Raw genomic sequence first — 21,985 nt, 5'->3', positions numbered from 1 at the left:
TTACTTTTTTCAAAAAGTCCACTCTAGTGCACTGATAGTGTCAGGATTGGTGCCCACATTGTCACACAGGTAACACAGCGACAACGACCCATGATGTGGCACGGAACAGAAAAGCCAGAGTACTCGTTGTGTTCGGTTCTCTCTTCCTGCAGTGATTTTAGAGGACAGATCTCAAACCCCAGTGCACTAGAGCGGACATTTTGTGAAGAGCTTTGAAACAGACTTTAACAGTGTAAAAAGTTGTCAGGATGTTAACAACGCAAATGAAGGCGTGCTTTATTTACGCCGTGTAGCAGCACGTGAGGACGTGGAACGCTGGGTTTGTCAGAACCCCGCTGCCTACTGTTTAAAGTACTGGTTATACTGTACTAAATAAAAAATATTTAGACAAATTGAAAAGTTATAGTGCAGAAATATTCAGATTTCCTAAATCAGTCAGACCTGCTTTATTCCACCCCTGTTATCCCTGTCCTCACACACACACTGAAACTTCTGATCCAGAATATAATGGGAGGCAATGGAGACAGACTGGTCAATAGCAATCCACTGACTCCCAGCTAGTTAATATCCCACGTGATGAGAAAGTGGACCTGTAAGCAGAGTGAGTTGCTGTGTGCAGTATTGAAATATTCTGACATGTAAAGCAGCATCAAGAACACACTGCAGCGCCACACTCTATTCTTGCACTGTTATTTTAATAATTACAGTGTGCTGTGTGTGTGCATGCGTGTGTGTGTGTGTGTGTGTGTGGTAACAGACTCCTGGTGCTATGAACAGAGTGTAAGGGTGCGCAGTGCAGTACAACGCCAGCACAATAGATCTCTCCACTGCCTGCTTGTTTCAATGCTTCTGTGCTTTAATGATTATTTTGCCTGGTTATTCACAAACTCCTGCTCAAGCAAACTGCGTTTATTTTCCCCACTCTTGCTTCGTCCTTTTCTAGTGCTTTTTAAAAGGGCTGGGCTGTAATATCAACATCAATCAGTCATTATACTTTTTATTGGGCACAACTGTACATCACAAAATATTGTTCTGCTCAAACCATAAACTGCATTGCGCTTACACATCCCCTCGCTGATTCTCCGCAACGTGTGCCATTGGGATCATTTGGTGTCTGTTTAATTGGCTGACATTGTATTGGGCAGGATTTATACACATTTGTATTTACTGTAGTGCAGCAGATCGTCAGAGAACACAGAATATAGATCGGAGGACAGCTCTCTACCACCCTCTGGTGATGCTTGCATGGGTTCAGCCCAACATTATGGGGCAAAATGAAACTTGTGTGTAATTTTGCATGCCTTGCCTTCCAAAAGACTGCTGCTCCTGTACTTGGTCATTCCCACCAGTGTCTACTGGGTCAATGCATGTTACTGGCTGACAAGCCTGCCAGTCAATAGGGGAAGCGGCTGATTGGTTAACGGCAGGAAAGAAGCCTGTGAAAGGGGGTCTTAAAGGATGGGGACAAAGGTGAGATGTACCAGGAAGTGCAAGATAAAAGCAGGGCTTGCAAACAGAGATTTCTTTAACCTAGCAGAGTACCACATATGATGTTTGAAATGCTTGTTATAATGTTTCTTTAAAAACTGCACATTTGAGACCTATAGAAAATGTATGGAACTATTTCATGAGACACAATTATTCTAATATTTTTGATATAGAGGCATAAATTTTAATAAAAAGGTCATTTGAAGATGCTTACTCTGTAACATATTGCACTATGCCAGTCAGAATCGAATTTCAGGAATAGTTTATTTTCTGTGAATAAATCTTTTAGTACTTGGAGAGCTGCAAAGCCAGACTGTTTGAAACAGTAGTGAAAAAGCTGCCGTGAGCTGCATAAGATACAGGCTGAGAAATAATTAATTTGCCTTGTTGCAACTGCTGGCCCTCTTCCAAAAGGGCTTGACACGATTCATTACAAGCAAAAACACAGTAAAGGTAGGAAACGGGGTTAAAACACGTTATTGTTTAAGTGCATGTCCAGGGAGATAATGCAAGGGCTTGAGGTCTGAGGAGGCAATCTCTTCATTGTTGAACAGTCATGTTAACTGTGTCTCCTGCTAGTCAACCCCAGAGTTCAAACAGAACTAAAAGCACACAGACACAGCAACGGGGTGCGAAGACTGCCAAGGCATTTCTAAAGCAATGTGCGAAGTGTCTTTAATTGCCATTTGAATGGCTTGTTTTACATTCCCTTACTGCTGTGACTCATTGAGGATATGTTCGAAAAACAAATACAGCTGTCATGTCTTCCCAAGATCATCCATCTTGAGACCTTGACGTAGCGGTTTGAAATGTGGAGAACCTGAGATCCTCTGTGATCTGGACAGAACGCAGTTCTATACCCCCGTCCCATCCCTTCCCTAATCAGCCACCAGAACTTACCGCTGGGTGGCGTTTGCAGTCATGCTGTGCAGTTCTGGGCCTCTGTCACTCCAATGCTAGATCATGTTTCACTGCTTTTCTCTAAGCTGCTTGGAGCTTGGCTGGAAAATCCTAAATGCCATTATCCCACGGTTTAATTATGGAGTAATAAAGGGAGTGCAATAAAAGACACTCCTAAATGGGACAGTAAAAAAAAAAGAACATTTAATTTGAAGTTAATCTTTAAGAGGTTACAATGCAATTCATTTGGCTCAAAACACTCCTAAAGGTCAATGATTTCTTATTTAGGGGGGGCTTGTAAAAAATGTGTAGCAGATTTGGCTTCCTGATCACAGATGGGGGAAAAAAATGCAGTTGCTGCCCCCAGGGCTCATCAATATTTGTATGTATTTTTACATTTTAAAATGTTTATAGAGCACAGGGCTTGAGGTTTATTCTATTCACCGCTGTGAAAGTTAAACTTTACCATCCTCTGTATTTAAGTAGCTTGCCGTTTTAAGCTGTGTAGGGCTGTAGTTACTCCACTAAGAATGGCTGAATTACTTTCCTTCGATCGAGCTCCGACCAAAGCATAGGGTCACGTTTATATTTCATAGGGTCAACCGTGCAATATTTGAAAACAGAAATTAAAACAAAAACCCCAAGATATCAATAACACGCTTCCGCGCATATGATTCTGGTTTTGCAAAGTCTGCAGTATTTCAGCATGTATCCTGATGAATACACAGGAATCTAAACATTCATGATCACATCCAATGTGTTGTAGTCTGTAAGTCTTACTGTGCCAACAGCAATCCACAACGTACGAGAGAGGGGAGGAGGGACACTGAAGCAGACTTGCAAGACTGCTACACAGTAACATAGAAGTAGAGTAACTACAACATCCACAGCGTTGGAGATATGTTAGTATTGAGATAGAATTCAGCAATAACTACAGGGTGTATCGAGTGCATGAGATCACAGAGTCGAGGATTGCGCACAGAAAGCAAGCGTCTCCACAGCATCACAGTGCAGTACTGGGTAACTCTGAACAGCACTGAGAATGACCAAGCGCTTTCCAAAAGCAGTTTATATTTATACCAGCAATAAGACAAGCACTCATTAACATATATCCTGCCACATACCACTAACATCCCAGACTTACCCAAGAATAGCTAACCTATTACTATGCTACTGCCTCAGTAGAAAACATTATATACCCTTAAATCGTTTGACCAAGTTCCTTTTATGAGACATTTTGTCATATTGGAAGGTGCTTTATAACTTTATGGAGAGGCAACTGGACATATTGGAAAGTGCTTTATAACTTTATGGAGAGGCAACTGGACATATTGGAAAGTGCTTTATAACTTTATGGAGAGGCAATTGGATATATTGGAAGGTGCTTTATAACTTTATGGAGAGGCAATTGGACATATTGGAAGGTGCTTTATAACTTTATGGAGAGGTACTTGGATATATTGGAAGGTGCTTTTATCATGTCATGGCATCATATTAACTCTCCCACTCACAGGCTACTGCAGAACAGCACACAGGGACCAATTTAAACTGCAAGAGGAAATTCACCTACACGCAGTTAACAAAAAATAAATAAAAACACACAAACCCATGCAGGCATTTTATTTGTTTAGTGTTTATTTTTACAAACAATGCAAAATGTTTTGAAAACACACAAATTTGTTTGATTTGTAATTCACCAAAAACAAAAATATCCCAGAAGTCTGGTAGAATTAAATCTAAAACTGGAATGAAGAATCACAGATGTTTCTGGCCTATTAAAACGATTGATCTGAAGGCACAACAGGACAAATTCATTCAGCGTTTACCTCGGAGCAATGGTAGGGAATCGGACCGTGCAACTTGGACAGGAAAAAAGCGAGGCACAACCAATCAAAAAGACAAACATATTTTACATGGGTGAAAAATGAATTACAAAAACTTCTCCCCGTTTTGCAGTCAGTCCTATTTTATCAGCTTCATCATTTATTCAGCCCCAGTCTCTGCTCTGTTAAGACACACAATACAGACAGCGGTTCTGTTACTCCAGCATTTAATCCAGTCCCCATCTGCCTCGTGCATACTAGAAGAACGTATGTATCGGATCATTGTCTGTGCTGGAAAAGTCATGCAAGACTAACCACTGGCTCTTACTACACAGCACGGTAGAACAGGTGGAACCAACACAGTTGAAAGGTCAGGGGTCACGTTTTTCCAGGTCAGGCAGATTGTTGCAGATCTGCACAGGGTCTCGTTACAGCAACCTGCACGACATCACAAGCAGCTGCATGCAGTTTTCAAAAAAAAAAAGTAACGGTTCAGGGGTCAAGATAGATTGTCTTTACAACTTGGTAATGCACATGTACAAAGACATCTGTTTGCAAAATATTGCACTAACAGAAGCCAATGAATGCAATTAAAAAGGAAACAATTAAACAGCCGCTTTTAAATAATAAAAAGGCCTATATAAAAAGTGACATTTTTATAAAACAAGTGACAACGTACTTGCAAAAACTGCAGATCACAACCTGATGGCTACATTAGGGAATGATCTATCTTTGTACCTGTGAATACTCAGTGTGCTTCTCTTGCAATGCAATGCACACACACACACAGTTTACAGACATGTCAGACGGGGGGGGTGCATCTTGGAAGTTGGAATTAGCATTTAATGCAGGAGGTACCGTTCCAGTGTTTGTTCTCAAAATAAAAGGCTCAAATCACGGATTTAATATTCTAGTTACTAGCACGTTTCTCAATTGCATAAGAGGGATACCATTTCACCAAGAACAAGATCATGTTTTTAAATGTTTTACAAATAGGGCTTTCATTAAAAAAAACAAAAAAACAAACTTGAAGATGCTTGTTTCAGATGCAGGTGCTGGAGTTTCCAGTCAGGGTGCAGCGATCGTCAGTTTAATTGACAGAGAAAGGCTCTAGGGTTAAAAGGGTCCTGCCGCAAGCTATGATCACAGCAGTAAATAAAAAAGGCCACGTGTGTGTGTCAGAGCACCCTGAAAATCCATGCCTGGGGAAGCACCATCTAAAAAGTGTGGGCTACATAAGGAAGGTCACAGGACATTTCAGGAGACCAAACGCTTGTCCCTTTAAGGACCGGACTTTGACCAATCAGCATTTAATTTTCAAAAAAATAAAAACTAAAAAAATCCAACATTCTAAATCTTTACAGCAGGCTATAGTTAAATGCAATGTTCACTTGGTCCTAAGGGGCTAAAAAGTCAGCGATATGCAACATGGGATGCACCCATGTCAACTTGAAATGACCATTTGATCTGGAACAACCAAAGCTTCTGGCAGAGTTTATGAAAGAACATTCCCCAGAAGTGAGGGCATGGTGAATGCATCATTGCTTCTCTTATACAAATGCACCCAAACTGAACTTATTTTAATTTTTAAGAAGGCACTAGCTATACAAGTTTCACCTAAAACTACAACAACAAAACAAGGTAGTGGCTGCCTAAAGGAAGACTGCCAGTGCTGAACAGTTTCCTGTTACACGCTGTTCTCCTCCTCCGTTTTCAAATCAGCTCCAGTCTTTGCAGGCTGGACGTCACTGATGGCTTTCACCTTGATGGCGCCGTCAGTGTTCGTTTCTTCCTCCCTGGCCTCTTGCTTCTCTTCCTCTAACTCGGCTTTGCGCTCCTTGTCCAGCAGCCTGTAGTTGATGCCCATTCCCACAAACAGGAAGACGCTGGAGACGACTAGGATCACTCCACAGGCGTAGTAGGTGTATGCATAGTCATCATAGATGTCATGCAGATAGCCTGAAAAAGGAAGAACAAAGGGCACATGAAAGTCAGGACACAACCCATGTTAAGCACATGAGCCTACAAACAAAAGAAGAAATGTTAAAAAAGTACTTGACAAAAGACAACCCTAGCAAACTCTGCAAGTGCAGCACAGAAACCAGGACCAGAGAACTTTTAGTGAAGCTTGAGCACAGAGTGGACAGGGTATGGAATGGGTTACCTAGCCAAGCTGGCAGCGCTGGATCACTGGCATCCTTTAAGATCATACCAGCCAGCACTGAGATCAATCAGCTGCTAGGAACCGTAGCTTTTTTTCCTGGTGCTCAAGGCATATTGCACACAACTCCACACTTAATTACAACAGGGATATCAGTATTTGAAACAGCATGTTAAAAGCCTGGCATTTTCCTAACTTTCATTAGCTTTACTCCTTCAAAAACAGGATATCCAGCAATACTCCTAACAGGATTGACAGACACTTTGTAAAAACGTTTCCGATTTTATAATTTCTGTACAGAACACCCTCAACAGCTAAGAGAGTGTGGCAGGAGACATCGCTGATATCGATAGTGTATGCACAGAGATCGAGTAGGAGCAGATCCCTTACCAAGCAGTGGAGGTCCCAGCAATACAGGGCCACATTCCACAATAGTGACCAGACCGACAGCACTGGAGAACCTCTGGGCTCCCACCAGATCCATCAGGGTTTCAAACAAGACGGAGCTCAGCCAGCCAAAAGCAAACCCAAAGATGATGGCGTAGACGACGAATCCCACGAAACCGGTCGTGATGTGGGGGGCTAAAAGATGACACACTCCATTGTACAAGATAGAAACAGCAAAGAAATACTGAACCCGGGGCCGTACCCACTTGGTATTGGCTAAGAGACCCATGGACGGCCTGGCAAACATGTCCACAAAGGCCAAAACGGACAGCAGGAGGGCTGCTCGCTCTTTATCAACGTGCTTGCTCTTGGCGTAATTGCTGAGGTAGATCAATGGGGAGAAGAGACCAAAAAACATGGTGACGTTGCCCAGCAGGTAGAGCAAGAAGCCTCGGTGAGTGAACAAGGTGAGATCAATGAAGCGGTTCATCTTCTGGTACACTGTTAGCTTCTCTTTCGGCTTCTCCGACAGGAGGTCTACGGCTGCTTCTGCAGCTTTCCCCGATTCTTGTGAAACATCCACGGCTTCTACTTGCTTGGCTGTTGTCGGCTTGGGGCCGATGGGTCTCATGAGGGATCCAGCCACGCAACAGTTCAGCAGCAAGCTCCCCAGGATGAGAAAGCTCCCCCTCCAGCCAAATGTGTCGAATAACCATCGGTTGAGGGGCGAGAGGATGGACAGAAACACAGGGCTGCCCGCCATGGCTATGCCGTTGGCGATAGGACGCCGCTTATAAAAATACTTGCCGATCATGGTCAGAGCTGGGTTCAGGTTGAAAGCTAATCCCAAACCTAGGAGCCAAAAACAAAGAAAGGTTATTCATTAAAATCAACTCAAGAATATACCGTGTGGTTCGAGTCAGTAGATCCGAGGCAATGGTGGAGACAAGGGTACCGATCAAAGACCGCACATGCTGTGCTCAGTACTGTCACAACTTTCACCCAATAGAGGTCAATTTCCATTCTTTCATCTCCCATTATCAGTCATACGCTCAGAAATATGCCAAGCTTATACCAGGACTGGTTACACTGAATAATACGTTGCAATTTGCAGACACACCTCCTATGACTCCCACGCAGAAGTAGAGCCCTCCCACAGTGTTGCAAAACGAGGCTGCCACCAAACCAGCGCCGGACAGGCAGCCCCCAGCCATCATGACAGGACGACTACCAAACTTGTTCACCAGGATACTGCTTATGGGACCTGCACAGAGGGAGAGAACAAGACAAAACCCAAGTGAGAAGCCTCATAGTAACAGTGTAAGCTTGACTAGCCGGGTAATAACCTCGTGGTAGACACAGACGCTGGTCACGCTTTATTTTAAGAGATGTTTATTACTGTTAAACATTAATTTTTAGCTAAGGGTTAGGGTTAATAAACCCGATTTAATTTGCTAAACATTACTACAGTAACAATTTGAACAGATTTCAAGCAATGATTGACTGGGTATTGATCATCCACAGGGCTCTGGTGTTTGCAGTTTTAGCAGGCCTATTATATATTAACTAACAGTTAATAGAAAAAACAAATGCACATTAACAAGTTTATTAGCTGTTTGTTAAAGCAAGACCACCATGGTTTGAATAAAAAAGACACACCAGGAAAACACTGCTGCATTGAAGAGGTTACAGTTACCATTTAAAAAGGGGTTAAAAACATGTAGAAATCTGCAACCGGAATCGAAAAACGCAGCAGATTAGGATTGGTATTTTCATGGCAGTCTGCATTGACAGCTGTAGCTTCCCAACACTGTTCGATGGTGGTCCTCAGAGCCTTGGTGCACACAGGACTTCATGTTACCAGAGACTAATTCAAGTCTAGTCTTGAACATACATTCCCCGCTGTAAATATTGAAGCCACAGAAGAGTCTTGGTTACCACTCTTAACTAGGGATGGGTCAGTGTAATCGAATACACAAGAACGAAACTATTCAAATAGCAGATTAGATACGAGTACACGACAAAGACTTACATTAGCTACTAGTAGAAGCAAACGCGTCTTTTGAAAATGCCGACGCCTGCCAAGTGTTGAGAATCAGTGTTAAACCCTGCGCATTCATGTAAGTGAGACTGGCAAATTAAACATACACACCCTAATTAATCACACAAAGCTTGCAAAGGCAACAGTTTACAGTGTTCTGTTTGAAATTGTTGTAAATTGTGTTGCCTTGTTCTCAGCTAATGTTACAGATCCCTGCTTGAGTTCCCTGTAGTGTTGCACACAGCCGCTGTTGCCAAGCAGTCGTGAAACAGCTCCCTGGAGCACAGCACCAGTAAACTTTAAATTTGAAAACAAACGCATATAGCAAGTATTAAAAAGGAAGCCTCACTTCAGTAACATTGAAATTAGAAAGCTAACTTAGCTTTATGATGTATATAGAAAGTATACTAAATGCTAAGCAGAACACCACAATAACTGAGAAAACAGCATGGAAGGAGTTTAACCTGTGGAGTGCAGTACCCTGTAAAACATCTACTGCTGACTTTCTGTGAATGGATGGAGTAACGGCAAAACCTGCACTGACCATTAAAACAACAAGCAGGTGTGTTCCTTGTTTTGAATGGTTTACAGGTTACTGAAGAAACCAAGTGACTTGAACAAAGACATCTCGTCTTGGGCGCTGTTTGTACACTCTGTCGGCTCCTCCCGAGAGTTCACTTTTTATGGAGTCTGCTGTGGCACACGTACGGATTTATCTTTTAGTCTCTATTTTCAGATATTCGAATACAAGAGAATGTTGGCCCCCGTGTATTCGAATAGGAAACTATTCGAATGTGAAATCCCCATCCCTGCTCTTAACCCATTTCCTTCCATAAAAAAAAAAAAAAAAAAGTCTACCAACAAACACTCTTACACTCTTCTTGAAAACAGACAGCTGCCCCCTCCCTCACTTCAACAAAATGTCATGCTCCCATGGGAGAAATAAACCACGCAAAGCAGCTTCAATTGCTCTCAGTTCAGTGCCCCTGTAAGGGTAGAGACTAGTCAGGAATGTCATCTGAACAAAGTGCTGGTCCAGCTGGAATGAAAACAGATCCGAATAGCAGACGTTCTGTTCCATTGTAAAGCATGCAGCGACGAGCCAGCCTGGGCAGCACAGCGTTACTATAGTGAAGTTGGGTTGCTTGTGCTCGTGAAACACCCAAGGACTCCAAACAGGGTCCCATTCACTTTGAAACTACTGTGCAGGATAACCACTGGACAGGAAACAGCTGTACTGTTGCACTTGTCAAACCTTCACATTAGAGAACACTGTTTATTTACAAGATAGATTAAACAGGAGCTTTGGTTCATCAGCCCAATACAATAAGCATGTCTGTTTGATTCAGTATTAGGACTGAGAGTGAAGGTATAACTTGCAGTCGGACACATACTGTACAGTCCGATTCATCGAGCAGGAGGTCTCGTGCTGGGTTTGCTCTGCTTTATTACAATTCCAGGTCTGATGCCATGCTCCAGAAACTGATTTGTAATGCTGTACAGATAAAGCACTCCCTCAGACCCATACATGGATCTAGTAAAAAAAACATTTAACCATGGAAAGATAAATACGTCATTTTCAGACTTGACAAATAATTCACAAGTACATATTTAAAGGCATGCAGATTTACTAACCACTGTGGTAAGCACACATCAGCTCTTTAGTGCCATGTTCTGTGGGAATAGTTAGACTGCAAGAAGTATTTCTTCAGTGTTTGTCTGGGAGTTCAACAACGAAAGTACTCTCATGCTTCAAGAATGCCAATGTTTATGCAAGCCAACATCTTTCTTATGGCAGGGTCTATTTTAATGATCTAAACAGCGGGTGATCTTAACACTGCCATCCCTGAACTCCTAACCCTGTCCTGCTGCTGCCGACCCATTGAATAATGCGCTAGCAGGGTTAACACAGCGTTGAATAATGCGCTAGCAGGGTTAACACAGCGTTGAATAATGCGCTAGCAGGGTTAACACAGCGTTAACGGGCAGAAGCATCAAAGTCCTGCCCCATCAATACTAAACCCACGAACAGCGAGGATCATTTCAGACTCGCTCATGGGCAAAAACCTGTCTTGTAATGACGGTTGATGAGTCAATTATGACTACACCACCCTCTTACCACAGACCTGCATGCCAGGACGCACGTACACACAGGCCTAGTCAGGGCTGGTTTGTGGTGCTGGGGTAATCCCGCCCATCTTACACTGGCACCCAAATGCAGCATGGCATCACAAATTATAGCCGTTTATTATCAATGCAAAGTGCTTGGCTGGGATACTTGACTGTTGTAGCAGTCTGGAGTTTTCATTTTGCAGGAAATTCAGAGTCATAAAGACCTCTGTTTACAGTGTCCTTCTACAGCACAGTGTCACACAGCAGTAAGTCGGTGTAGGCGTCTCCAAACCTGGAGGGCAATTTCACACTTTCACAAAAGGCACAAACTAAAAGGATCGAAGTACCTAGGAGGACTGATTGATCTTAAAAAGGTAGTCTTCAGCAGGAACAAGGGCTGTGCACAACAGAGCTAGACATTCCTTTAGAAATCAGGCTTCAGCCATTTCAGTAAAACTTGATCTCTGTCCAGTCGCAGAAGTACGTCACAACACTGAGCATTGTTTACATTTGTTTGCCCACAAAACCTTCTCTTCCTGCTGCAGTCAGGAAGGACAGAAATGTACACAGAAAGGCTACAGAACAACTCGAAGCTAATGAGGAATGGTTTCAGAATTGAGGTTAAACGAGCTTCATTTGAATCTGAAGACAGGTTTAAGATTGAGGCGTACAAAAATGTTTGAATTGGTGTCCACCAGTTTAGATTTGCACTGGACATTTGCCTGCTGAAATAAAAGTATTCATTAATTCGGTTATTAGATAACCATCTGCCAAAACATACTGGGTCGTAACTATTCATTTATTTTATCCCTAAAATCATATGAAGTTCTCCAGGATCTGGAAATTCACAATTTCATACACTCACAAATGTTAATTGGCTGTCTGGCTATTATAAATGCAATGATTCCAAGAGGGAGTAATTTATACTATGAATGATAAATGACCTAAAATCTTCACAAGATCACATTAAAACAATAAGAGAACCTTATAAAAACTCACTACATCTCTTCCTGTTGAGGTCAGGAACCGGAACAGGTCTACATGCCTGGTTTGAGATGTAATTAATATAAACACTAACTGACTGTAGCTTTGAGCTGCAGTACAGCAAGAGGACATCTATTAATAGACAAGTGCTTAAAGAACCAAATACTGCTGGAGTTCATTTGTCCATACGTGCAGAAGGCTGCGTCAGTATTTGAGAGAGGGAGGGTGATGAGTGGACTGCTGTTGTACGACCATTGAAAATTAAATATTTCCATAAATTAGACATTTCTGGAACTCATCTCAACTAAAGTCTTGTGTTTATCAATGGATTTGGATGGAGATTATTCATTTCCAACCCAACGCAGCGCTTTAAAAACACTCAGGAGCTCCTCACCTCCACCATACATCACTGCCAGCATGATCGAGGAGATCCAGGACACCTGGCTGCTGGTGGCGTCGAAGATCACCTCGATCTCCTTGAAGAAGACAGTGATCGACTTGGAGAAAGCGTAGGAGAAGCCGATAGAAATGAAGGCTCCCACCACCACTGCCCATCCCCAGCCGCCCTCCGGAGGCGTGTACCCCACAGGACCTCCCAACGCTACCGGCATCTCTGCTCTGGATGGCTATGGACCTCAAAGAAAACTGGACCTGCAAGAAACAAGAAACAGCTCTTAGACAAAGGAACGGCAGGTCTCGTGGCTCTGCAACTTCAACATCAGGACAGAGACAGACCTCAGTTGCATAAAAGTGTATTTGGCATTTCTTTTGCAAAACATGACAAATGGTTAGGCAGCTTTGTTTGCTTAATGGATATATATATATATATATGTATTTCACTATTGAAAGTCTTTGCAAGAATTGTACTTAATACTGAGCTAGTTTATCATTTAACATTCTAGCAAATAAAGCAGCTAGAGCAACACTATTTCCAGTTTAAGGAAGAAAAGACCTCTAACCTAAAAACAGCCAGGCACAATGATTAGTAATGGGGATTATCCATCAGTACCCCAAGTGTAGTGTGCTTCCTAGCTCCGCAGAAAAACCATCTTAATCATTAACCAATGAACAGGGTGCACCTCTAGTGAAAAACAGCCAAATACTGTGCAGTCGTCCCAGAGCTGGCAAAGGCACCAAGGAACACTTGCATGTTTAACAGAAGTTTAGTATTTGTGAACAAGCACAGCTGGTGCCACTAAAACAGCCCACAAAACGATCAGTGCCCCCCCACATGGAACGAGGAGCGGCTGAGCTCTTCACAGAGAGTCAGGAATATTCCCGGGATCACATAGCCTGACCTCCGAAGACTGCTGGACTCACTAGCACAGGAGTTTTGATCATTCCAGAATCACATTAAAAACCTTTACTGTACATCACTGAAAGACTACATACTCGAATTACTAGTCAAATGTTTCACTATGATTTTAATTAAGTCATACCCCCCCACTCCCAATACAGGGGGCCAAATTGAAGTCATTTCCTCCAACACCCACCCCCCCAACCCCTTCATGGACAAGTAGCTTTTACACTAAGTATCTTGTTAGCAGTGGTGCAATCCTTTTAAGTTTTATTTCAGTTGCTGATAATATGACTCATTAAAATACGTATTTAGATCTTCATATAAAATCAGCTTTTGTTTCCATGCCCCCAGCCCCCATGTTACTGACAATAGCTTTGTTTTAGTGTGCTGCATGACTCGTGACTGATACTCGCTGCCACCAAAGTAGGTCCTAATTATAGCTGCTCTGGATGGCATCAGACAGAAACATGTTTCAGGCAAACAGGCCACCAGCCCTCTCAGTTCTAGAGTGCACACTAATGTATTTTTGATATGCAGGCACACACTGTTCCTCGGGGAGACTGGTTTGCACAATGTGATCTGCCTTTAGAAATCACTCGTGTCTAGAAAGAGTCACCTTGCCCCTCTTCTGTTACGTGCCGAGTCAAGTCTCTGCACAGTGTAATAATTCCAGACATGTGTGCATTGGTTTCCTTTGCATGGTATCTTTATACCTTCTCTTCTAAATGTCTTCAGAGTGGGAACATTGGCTTTTTACAATTTGTGAAGAAAAGCATCCCTGTTTATTAAAGCTGCAGGATCACCATATCATTTTACAGGCATTCAAAATGAACTGGCAGCCTTCAAAGGCAAAAGGGCCAACTCTTCATTTAAGGTTTCCAGCTGGGCACAGTCTGCCTATCCACTGTTTTACACATTTAGGAGAACCGCTTATCCAGCTGGGGTAAAGAGTATTCTAACCAAGGGGCATCAGATGAACCTGCGCGTACTCACACAGACAAGGCACAGTTACACACGGGTTACTATGTCATGATACTGACAGCTCAAGCTTTATATTTACAGCTGTGGCAGGTGATGCACTACATGCTACCAGCATTTTCACAGTATTGGAGCTTTGAATGAAAGTCTGATTTTACCAGTGTCGAAGTTTCTAACATTACACTAGTGATGATAATAAAATAAATTTCCACTATCCGCTCAACAAAAGCACAGTATTCCATTCTACTGGGGTTCCTGGAAAATCAGGCTGACCTACATGATTTAAAAAGTTGTTAATTATTTCTTTGCTTCCAAGTGTCTTACCACCAGTCTGAGGACAGGAAGACTGTTGTTGCTGTACGCTCAAGGCATGCAGGAACAAGCCCACTTCCAGGACCCCAGACGATGCTTCCTTTTCCTCCCCAAGTTCAACAGGTTTACTCAAAGAATGACGTGCAATGCTGGAAACAATCCTATTCCACTGTTGGCAGGTGGCTGGGGATCAGGACTGCTCTCTTTCCTGAAGTTCAGAAAGTGCAGGCCTGTTTGATTTGGTCACACTAACATCATCCTATCGGCCTGCAACACAACACAACACACCCCTTGTTTTTACTGCCCTTAATCACAAGTGCAGGATGTTTCTTTGGCAGAATTTACAGAAAGAAAAAAAAAAAAGACACAGGTTGTTTTTATTAATAAAGCCCTCAATTCAGGGGCTTTTCCTGGTCGAATTTGTACACGTTAGAATGCATTGTACAAACTGTATTAAATATACATTTCTGCACATCAACTCAAGTTTCTGAAGTTAAGAGAAGGAAGACTTGTGAACTCGTGGCGAAGGACTTGTGTCTTAGCCAGAATTAGATTACGACAATAAAGCTTTTCAATGCCTGGGTACCTGGAAATTCAGGTTAATCAAAACCCTTTTAAGACCTGCGGTTAGCATTGGTACTGTAGGTCGATAGACGGCTTCTGGTCATTTCCCAGTTCAAGCCAAGAATGCAGTTGAAGTACAGCATATGTTCTGCACAGTACTGTTCCCTGTTAGGGAGTTTGAATATAGGGGGTGTATGAAGGCCGTCTGTCACTTACAGTACATTGTTGACTAGATCTACTGTCAAGAATCAATTATGATTCAACACTGGCTCTTGAGAAACAGAATAGGCAGGGGAATGTTCCATCTGCCAGACGTACATTTGTATATAGAGAACAGCTTGGGTACCGACTGCAAAGAGCACAAGAGATTGCTTGTAAGCAAAACCTGGGGTTTCATGAGGCAATATAAAGCCTATGTTTCATAGATGGGTAAACCTGTTCAAGCCAGCAGGCTGGTAAAGGCTTGCAAAGCTGATAAACACACAGCCTTTTCACAAAGGGTTAGCTTCTAACCTGCAATTTTGCTGGCACTTTGAGAAGGTTAAAGCAACAAATAAGGGCCATACTGTGAAATAAATTCTAAGAAGTATGGTTCCTGTTGCACGCAAGAATAGCATTGTGCTTGAAGTGGTCCGAGCTGTCTTGAGCTTTACCGTGCTTGCTTTCAACCCAACCCGCTGTGAGCCGCGTGACCACAGCTGAACTGCTGTTAACTGGAAACAGCATGAACTTTATCAGGGGGCCTTGCTGATGTATCAGAAGGCAGCAGAGTGTTACTAAACTGATAAGCTTGCAGGAGCCACTCACTGGCAGATACTGCTAGAGTTTAAAGTGTCTGGTTCACAACTTTAAAATTTAACAAACACTACTACCAATTCAACAAGCACCTGGGCAAGGCTTCTCTTTTAAAAGCCTGATTTTATCATATTGATATTTTTGGTCCAGCGCTGTTCCTGACAAGAAATAAAAATAATTCTCATTACAATATAGAAAACACAGTGCTCTTTATTAAGAAGGGAACATATTCTAGTTTACAAACCACACATGTTTGAACAGACATTCAAAACGTTCACTTCCTGGCAATTTCCATCCTAACGCTTGCCAAAAACATGACGCATTTTTAACTTTTTATCTGACACATCCCATTAGCTTGTGATTATATATTTAGCAGAGATGTATTCATTTCAGCAAAGCAATGGGTGAAATTTAACTTCAAGGACCACCTAATGAGTCATCAAAATGTGTTTAAATGAAGGCATGCAAGCTTATGTGACTTCAACTAACTTTATAATTTTAAAAAAGGTAAAAAGTTTAAAGGTCATGGCAGCTGTTATCTGCAGAATGCCCTGTTGAACAAAACTAGCGCCGCTGTTGTATTTCCGAACGCTGCACATTTAAAACCAGACGTAACAGCACCTCATCTGTGGCCGCTGGATTACGCTGCCAGATCTCAGCTAGCTTAGTGGCTTTGCTCTATCCACAAACACTGACTGTAACCTTGAGTTCCCCCGAGACCAAGGCTGCAGTCCACAAGCAGTCCTTCCACTGCTGCAGCTGCCAAACTCAGCTCAACGGTGAACTTCTCAGGTTACACCTGGGCAGAGCTGCTACACTCACAATGCACAGCCCTGCTCTGCTTCTGGAGTGGAACCACAATACAGGGGTTATGCAAGCTCTACTGGGGTGCCACAAGGGCAGTGCAGGGAGAGTCAGGCTGCAAATGGACACACTGCAATGCCAAGCTGCCATTCATCTTTTTGAAATCTGTCTTGTCATTCGTTAAAACACCAGCATGCCACATAGCTTAGTGTGCACTGCAGCCTCAGCTCTGAACGGTCCATATTCAAAGCAACGCCACGTGTACACATCAACCATTCATAGCAACAGCTCTGACTTCTGACATGATCACGCCATGCCGCTGAAAGAAATGACACATTTTAAATATATATATTAAACTGCTTTAGAACAAGCTTCAAACTACATAAAGACACTACTGCCATCTTTCAGCAAAATCTCCACTCCAAAAACACAGGCTCCAAGAAGTCATGCAATAAAACGGGTGGAGGATGAAGTCCAGGGCCACTCCCCAGTCCTGTAAAAAATAATCCAGAAAGTGCAAGTTGATAAAAAGAACACCCTTAGTGCCAATCAAGCAATGATATGGAATCAAGATATGGAATTTGACCCCAAAATAAAGACCTGGACTAGACTGGTTCTCAAGGGCCAGAGTTTGACCTCCACAACTAACGTTAGCATCGTTTTAAAAGCACATCTCCAACATAAGGTTCTAATCAATTCCAGCAGCTCAGGAAAGAAAACGTTCAAGGAAAACCCGGCTTTGTCCTTTATCCGAGATGTTCCTGACGCAATTCTACTGAAATCTGTGTGTCAGCTGAAAACGCTTTCCTGTTGAAGAGACCAGGCACCCTGCCATGGAGTCTTGCCAGGGCTATTCCTCTGTATGTAGCTGCTGCAAGTCTGACCCAAGAAAGCTCCCTGCACAGTGACAGAAGCGTCAAGCAGGGCTCGGCCCGATGCTATTACCCCTTCAGTGCACCTGTCACTACCCCCATTACATCATGAAACGTGTGTTAGGACTCTGCCATCAGGGGCTACCGACACACTGCAGTGTTGATTTACCAGCTCTCAGCTAGGCAAGAACTGAAACCATGCACTATAGCATTCCCCTAAAGTCAGAGCGAGAGAGAGACACAGGGACCATAACCAGCAAGTAATCTCACAATACACAATCACAAAATCATGACCATTTATCCAACTGCCTTGCAGTCAAACAGTTCTATCCAGGCTGCACTGGATGTGAATTCAAGCCAGTCACCTTTCCTCTGTGCAGTGTCCCTGACTGGCCAGAGCATTCGCTTAACATCAGACTGTGCGACCGAGCGCTGGAAATCACGGATGTGAATTTTGAAACGGCTATACGCCGCAAGCAGGTTACCTATATATCCGTTTCAAGCTGAAATAAATTATTAAATAATACAAAGATGAAAAGTGAAAACAGACACAAGCTTATACTGCAGTGAAGACAGCTGTCTCTTTACAGATCCCCCCTCTTAAACACAAATGCATTGCAAACCCTAAAAACAAAAACACAGACTAGCAGCTAACAAAACGCTCACACTAGAAGAGGATTCACCCAGGCTTGAACAGCTACAGTAATTTACCCCACCCCCAAAACCTGAAGCAAGCTCCCTGTGTTCTTTGCAAACTTATTACAAAAGAGCTGAACGGGGATCTGCATGGGGAGCTTGCATGGTTAACTCACCAGGCCATTCACATGTAAACATAACACACAACAGAAAAAAATGTGCCTGTCGGGATAAGAACTGCAGCACTGGGGGAATCCTAGATTGCATGACCCGCCTACATCCACTCATTTACCCCGATAGACCCGGACAGATAAGAGGCTGAATCAAAGCCGCTTGAATTCTTTCACAGAGAGCTCGCAGTTGAAAAGGTTAACCCGGGCTATCACCGATCAGCTGGTTGCTTGCACCGAGTAAGCAAACGTGCCACAGGCAGGGAGATGTGCCTTTGTGAGCTCTGAAGAGATCATCTGCAGGCCAGGGGTATTTGTGTTTCTGCCCTCAACACAAAGCCCAACACTCAATCTGTAATGACACACACACCACTCCCAACTAAGCAAATAAACAAACAAAAACATTGAAGTAGAGATAAATAACTTACTTTTGCATATTTAATATAAGTAGCAGCTGCCCAGTTTAATTAAGCAACTTATCTGAAGTATTTAACCTTTTCAAAGCATTTCATTGAATTAATCTGCGTTACAATACGGTATGTACTTTTCAGACGTTGCGTGATTTTTTTTTTTTTTAAGTAAATCAACTACAGTATTTTAAAACACACACAATATGAACTGAAGGCACGGGATTAACTTAATTCCACTTCTAAATGCGCGCAAAATCATCCCGATTTAGACTAAAGTAAACTTTGAAAAATACACTTGGATTTGTTTTAAATCCACTTTAAAAAAGAAAAAAAAATGAATTGAGAGTTGCCTCATTCTTTGGCATTTGAAAAAAAACAACTAATTTAAACAAAACAGCGATGACTCGCTTTAAAAAGGCTGAATGCAATTCTCGCCTGTGCTTGATAAAGCTTTACAGGACACTCCGCTTGGAGCAGCAGCGCCTGTAACCTGAACCCGAGTTCATGCGACTTGCAGCCGGGTCCCCAGCTCTCACCGACACGCCGGATCGCCGTCTATTTTGGAAACGTTAAAGAAACGTGTGAAAGCGGGTTAACTCAGACTAACCCGGTAACCCGCTCCGAGTTCCCAATGCAGTTGCCATAGCGTCACATCTACCAACTCCCAACGGCTGAACGACACATATTTAAACACATTTAAAAGCAGTAAAAGAGGCTTCACTGTGCGTGTAGGAAGAGAGACACGAGTTAAGCGAGTTTCCGCACACCCACACGCACAGCTAACAATACCTGCACCTAACCGGCGACTTCATTAAACCCTAAACCCGTCTAGAAGAATAAAGTTTAAAAAGACATATTAGTTTTTATAAAGGACGCGTTTTTTTTTTTTTTTTTTTTTTTTTTTTACTTACCTCCAGAAGTGGTCAGCTTGCTCCTGAATATAACTCTTTTTTTTCCCACTTGAAAAACTTCTTCAAGTATAACTGAGCCTGTGCGTCTTCATTGATCTGTGAATAAGGGGGGACAGCAAACTTTCTCAAGCGTGATGCTGATTTTGCAGCGGATGGCCGGTTTAATGAGCGGCGCATGCGTGCCATCGACATTGACACGCCTCTGCACAGTCAAGCAACTAGAATAAAAAAGCCTTTCATAAGCGCCACAGTGTTGCAACGCAAAACGGGTGCTTTGAATCCAGGCCCCACTAAAACGATTAAGAGCCGAGAAGGGAACTGACAGTTTACAGATTAATTAAGAGTGAAAGCGTTTTTTTTCTTAGCAAAAACCCTCAACCGCAGCGCATCGTTTGCAAGCATATGGGTTGAATTTCTTGCCGGGGCCTAGCTGTTTTTAAGAAACATTCGGCCCATCTTGCTCGTTTGGTTGTTAGTAGTTTATTGATCCCAGAATCTCATCAAGCAGCTTCTTGAAGGATCCCAGGGTGTCAGCTTCAACAACATTACTGGGGAGTTGATTCCAGACCCTCACAATTCTCTGTGTAAAAAAGTGCCTCCTATTTTCTGTTCTGAATGCCCCTTTGTCTAATTTCCATTTGTGACCCCTGGTCCTTGTTTCTTTTTTCAGGCTGAAAAAGTCCCTTGGGTCGACACTGTCAATACCTTTTAGAATTTTGAATGCTTGAATTAGGTCGCCACGTAGTCTTCTTTGTTCAAGACTGAACAGATTCAATTCTTTTAGCCTGTCTGCATATGACATGCCTTTTAAACCCGGAATAATTCTGGTCACTCTTCTTTGCACTCTTTCTAGAGCAGCAATATCTTTTTTATAGCGAGGTGACCAGAACTGCACACAATATTCAAGATGAGGTCTTACTAGTGCACTGTACAGTTTTAACATTACTTCCCTTGATTTAAATTCAACACTTTTCACAATGTATCCGAGCATCTTTTAAGCCTTTTTTATAGCTTCCCCACATTGTCTAGATGAAGACATTTCTGAGTCAACAAAAACTCCTAGGTCTTTTTCATAGATTCCTTCTCCAATTTCAGTATCTCCCATATGATATTTATAATGTACATTTTTATTTCCTGCGTGCAGTACCTTACACTTTTCTCTATTAAATGTCATTTGCCATGTGTCTGCCCAGTTCTGAATCTTGTCTAGATTATTTTGAATGACCTTCGCTGTTTTTACAGCAATCTGGAGACCCAGCAAGCCTTCCTCCTGAAATCAGTAGTACAGGGAGTGATGAGATACTTACCAGAGACAGCAAGGGCTTTTCCTCTGTTACTTTTAGAACTGTTGGTTCAAAATTAAAGTATATTTTTAAAAAAAAAAAACACAAAAAAAAAAATATGCAGAAATCGACACAAGAAAAACAGAACCAGTCATTTTCTGCTTTTCATGTTTCTTTTTTCTTCCTGTCATCCCTTGAACTCGGATGTTTGAATAAATAAATAAATAAATAAATAAATAAATAGCTACCCCTTGTAAATGCATTTTGAATAGGAAAAGGCGTGGATTCCAAAACGATTCGTATTGCGTTAGTTAGGCTGTTAGATTTTGTTCGCTCCGTGTACTTTTAAGTGAAGTGCTGTTTAAAAAAAAGTATGGTTTAAATTTGTCCGAAAAGATTTCAGAAAAAAAAAAATCCGTATTAAAAGGAAACAACCATGTAAATTAAGCAAGATACAACTGAGTCAAATTAGGCATGGATATAAAGAAGTGTGGCCGAGTTTGCAACCCGGTTTGCAACTACAGTACTCCAGTACTGAAACAGTATACAGTCGCAATTACTCTGTGTTTAAGACCAGTTATTTGCAGCTGACAGAATGTGAATCTTTTCGCCTTCAGAAAGCTGGCAGTCGTTAACAGGACTGGGAATTGAAGTCTTGTTTGCAAGCCTAGGCAGTTACATAATGAGATGCTGTACAGGAACAGAGGCTGGCAAAGACAGCTCTCCACTTATATCTACAGTTGAGGGGGGGGGACCAGGATTCTTTCTCAAGAACAAATATTGCATTTATTTTGTAATATGTAGTGGACCCTCACTGATGTGAAACAGCGATCTGAAATGTCTTTGTACCCGATAATTGTATCAGATTTAATTGCGGTCACAAGTTAATTGGCTATACTATCTCACACAGTCGCCACACTTACATGCCCCCTTGTGGTTGAACAAGGTAGTACGCTGCTAAGCTTATTGAATAAGGATCCCTTGGTTATATTGTGCATTTACCATAGCTTACCACGGTTTGCCATGTTTTTAAATATGCTTTACCATGCCTCTC

The 21,985-nt window shown here is 42.3% G+C and overlaps 1 protein-coding gene across 2 annotated transcripts; it reads right to left on the bottom strand.

Annotated features, from left to right (window-relative positions):
- Positions 1 to 4,064: 4,064 nt before the first annotated feature.
- On the bottom strand, positions 4,065 to 19,812 carry LOC121299849 (monocarboxylate transporter 1-like). 2 transcript variants are annotated; one of them, XM_041228002.1, is made up of 5 exons: positions 19,649 to 19,812; positions 12,291 to 12,547; positions 7,880 to 8,023; positions 6,763 to 7,611; positions 4,065 to 6,170 (listed from the first exon to the last, which is right to left on the bottom strand). In XM_041228002.1, exons 2-5 carry the CDS (start codon positions 12,505 to 12,507, stop codon positions 5,899 to 5,901), a joined length of 1,482 nt encoding a protein of 493 aa, XP_041083936.1. In that variant the 5' UTR covers positions 12,508 to 12,547; positions 19,649 to 19,812; the 3' UTR covers positions 4,065 to 5,898. The 2 variants fall into 2 exon arrangements, with proteins under 2 accessions (XP_041083936.1, XP_041083937.1); XM_041228003.1 differs by lacking the exon at positions 19,649 to 19,812 and adding an exon at positions 14,499 to 14,515.
- Positions 19,813 to 21,985: the final 2,173 nt, after the last annotated feature.

The sequence above is a fragment of the Polyodon spathula genome, chromosome 25, assembly GCF_017654505.1.
Source record: "Polyodon spathula isolate WHYD16114869_AA chromosome 25, ASM1765450v1, whole genome shotgun sequence".
Classification (NCBI taxonomy): domain Eukaryota; kingdom Metazoa; phylum Chordata; class Actinopteri; order Acipenseriformes; family Polyodontidae; genus Polyodon; species Polyodon spathula.
This window is presented reverse-complemented; position numbering and strand designations above follow the sequence as displayed.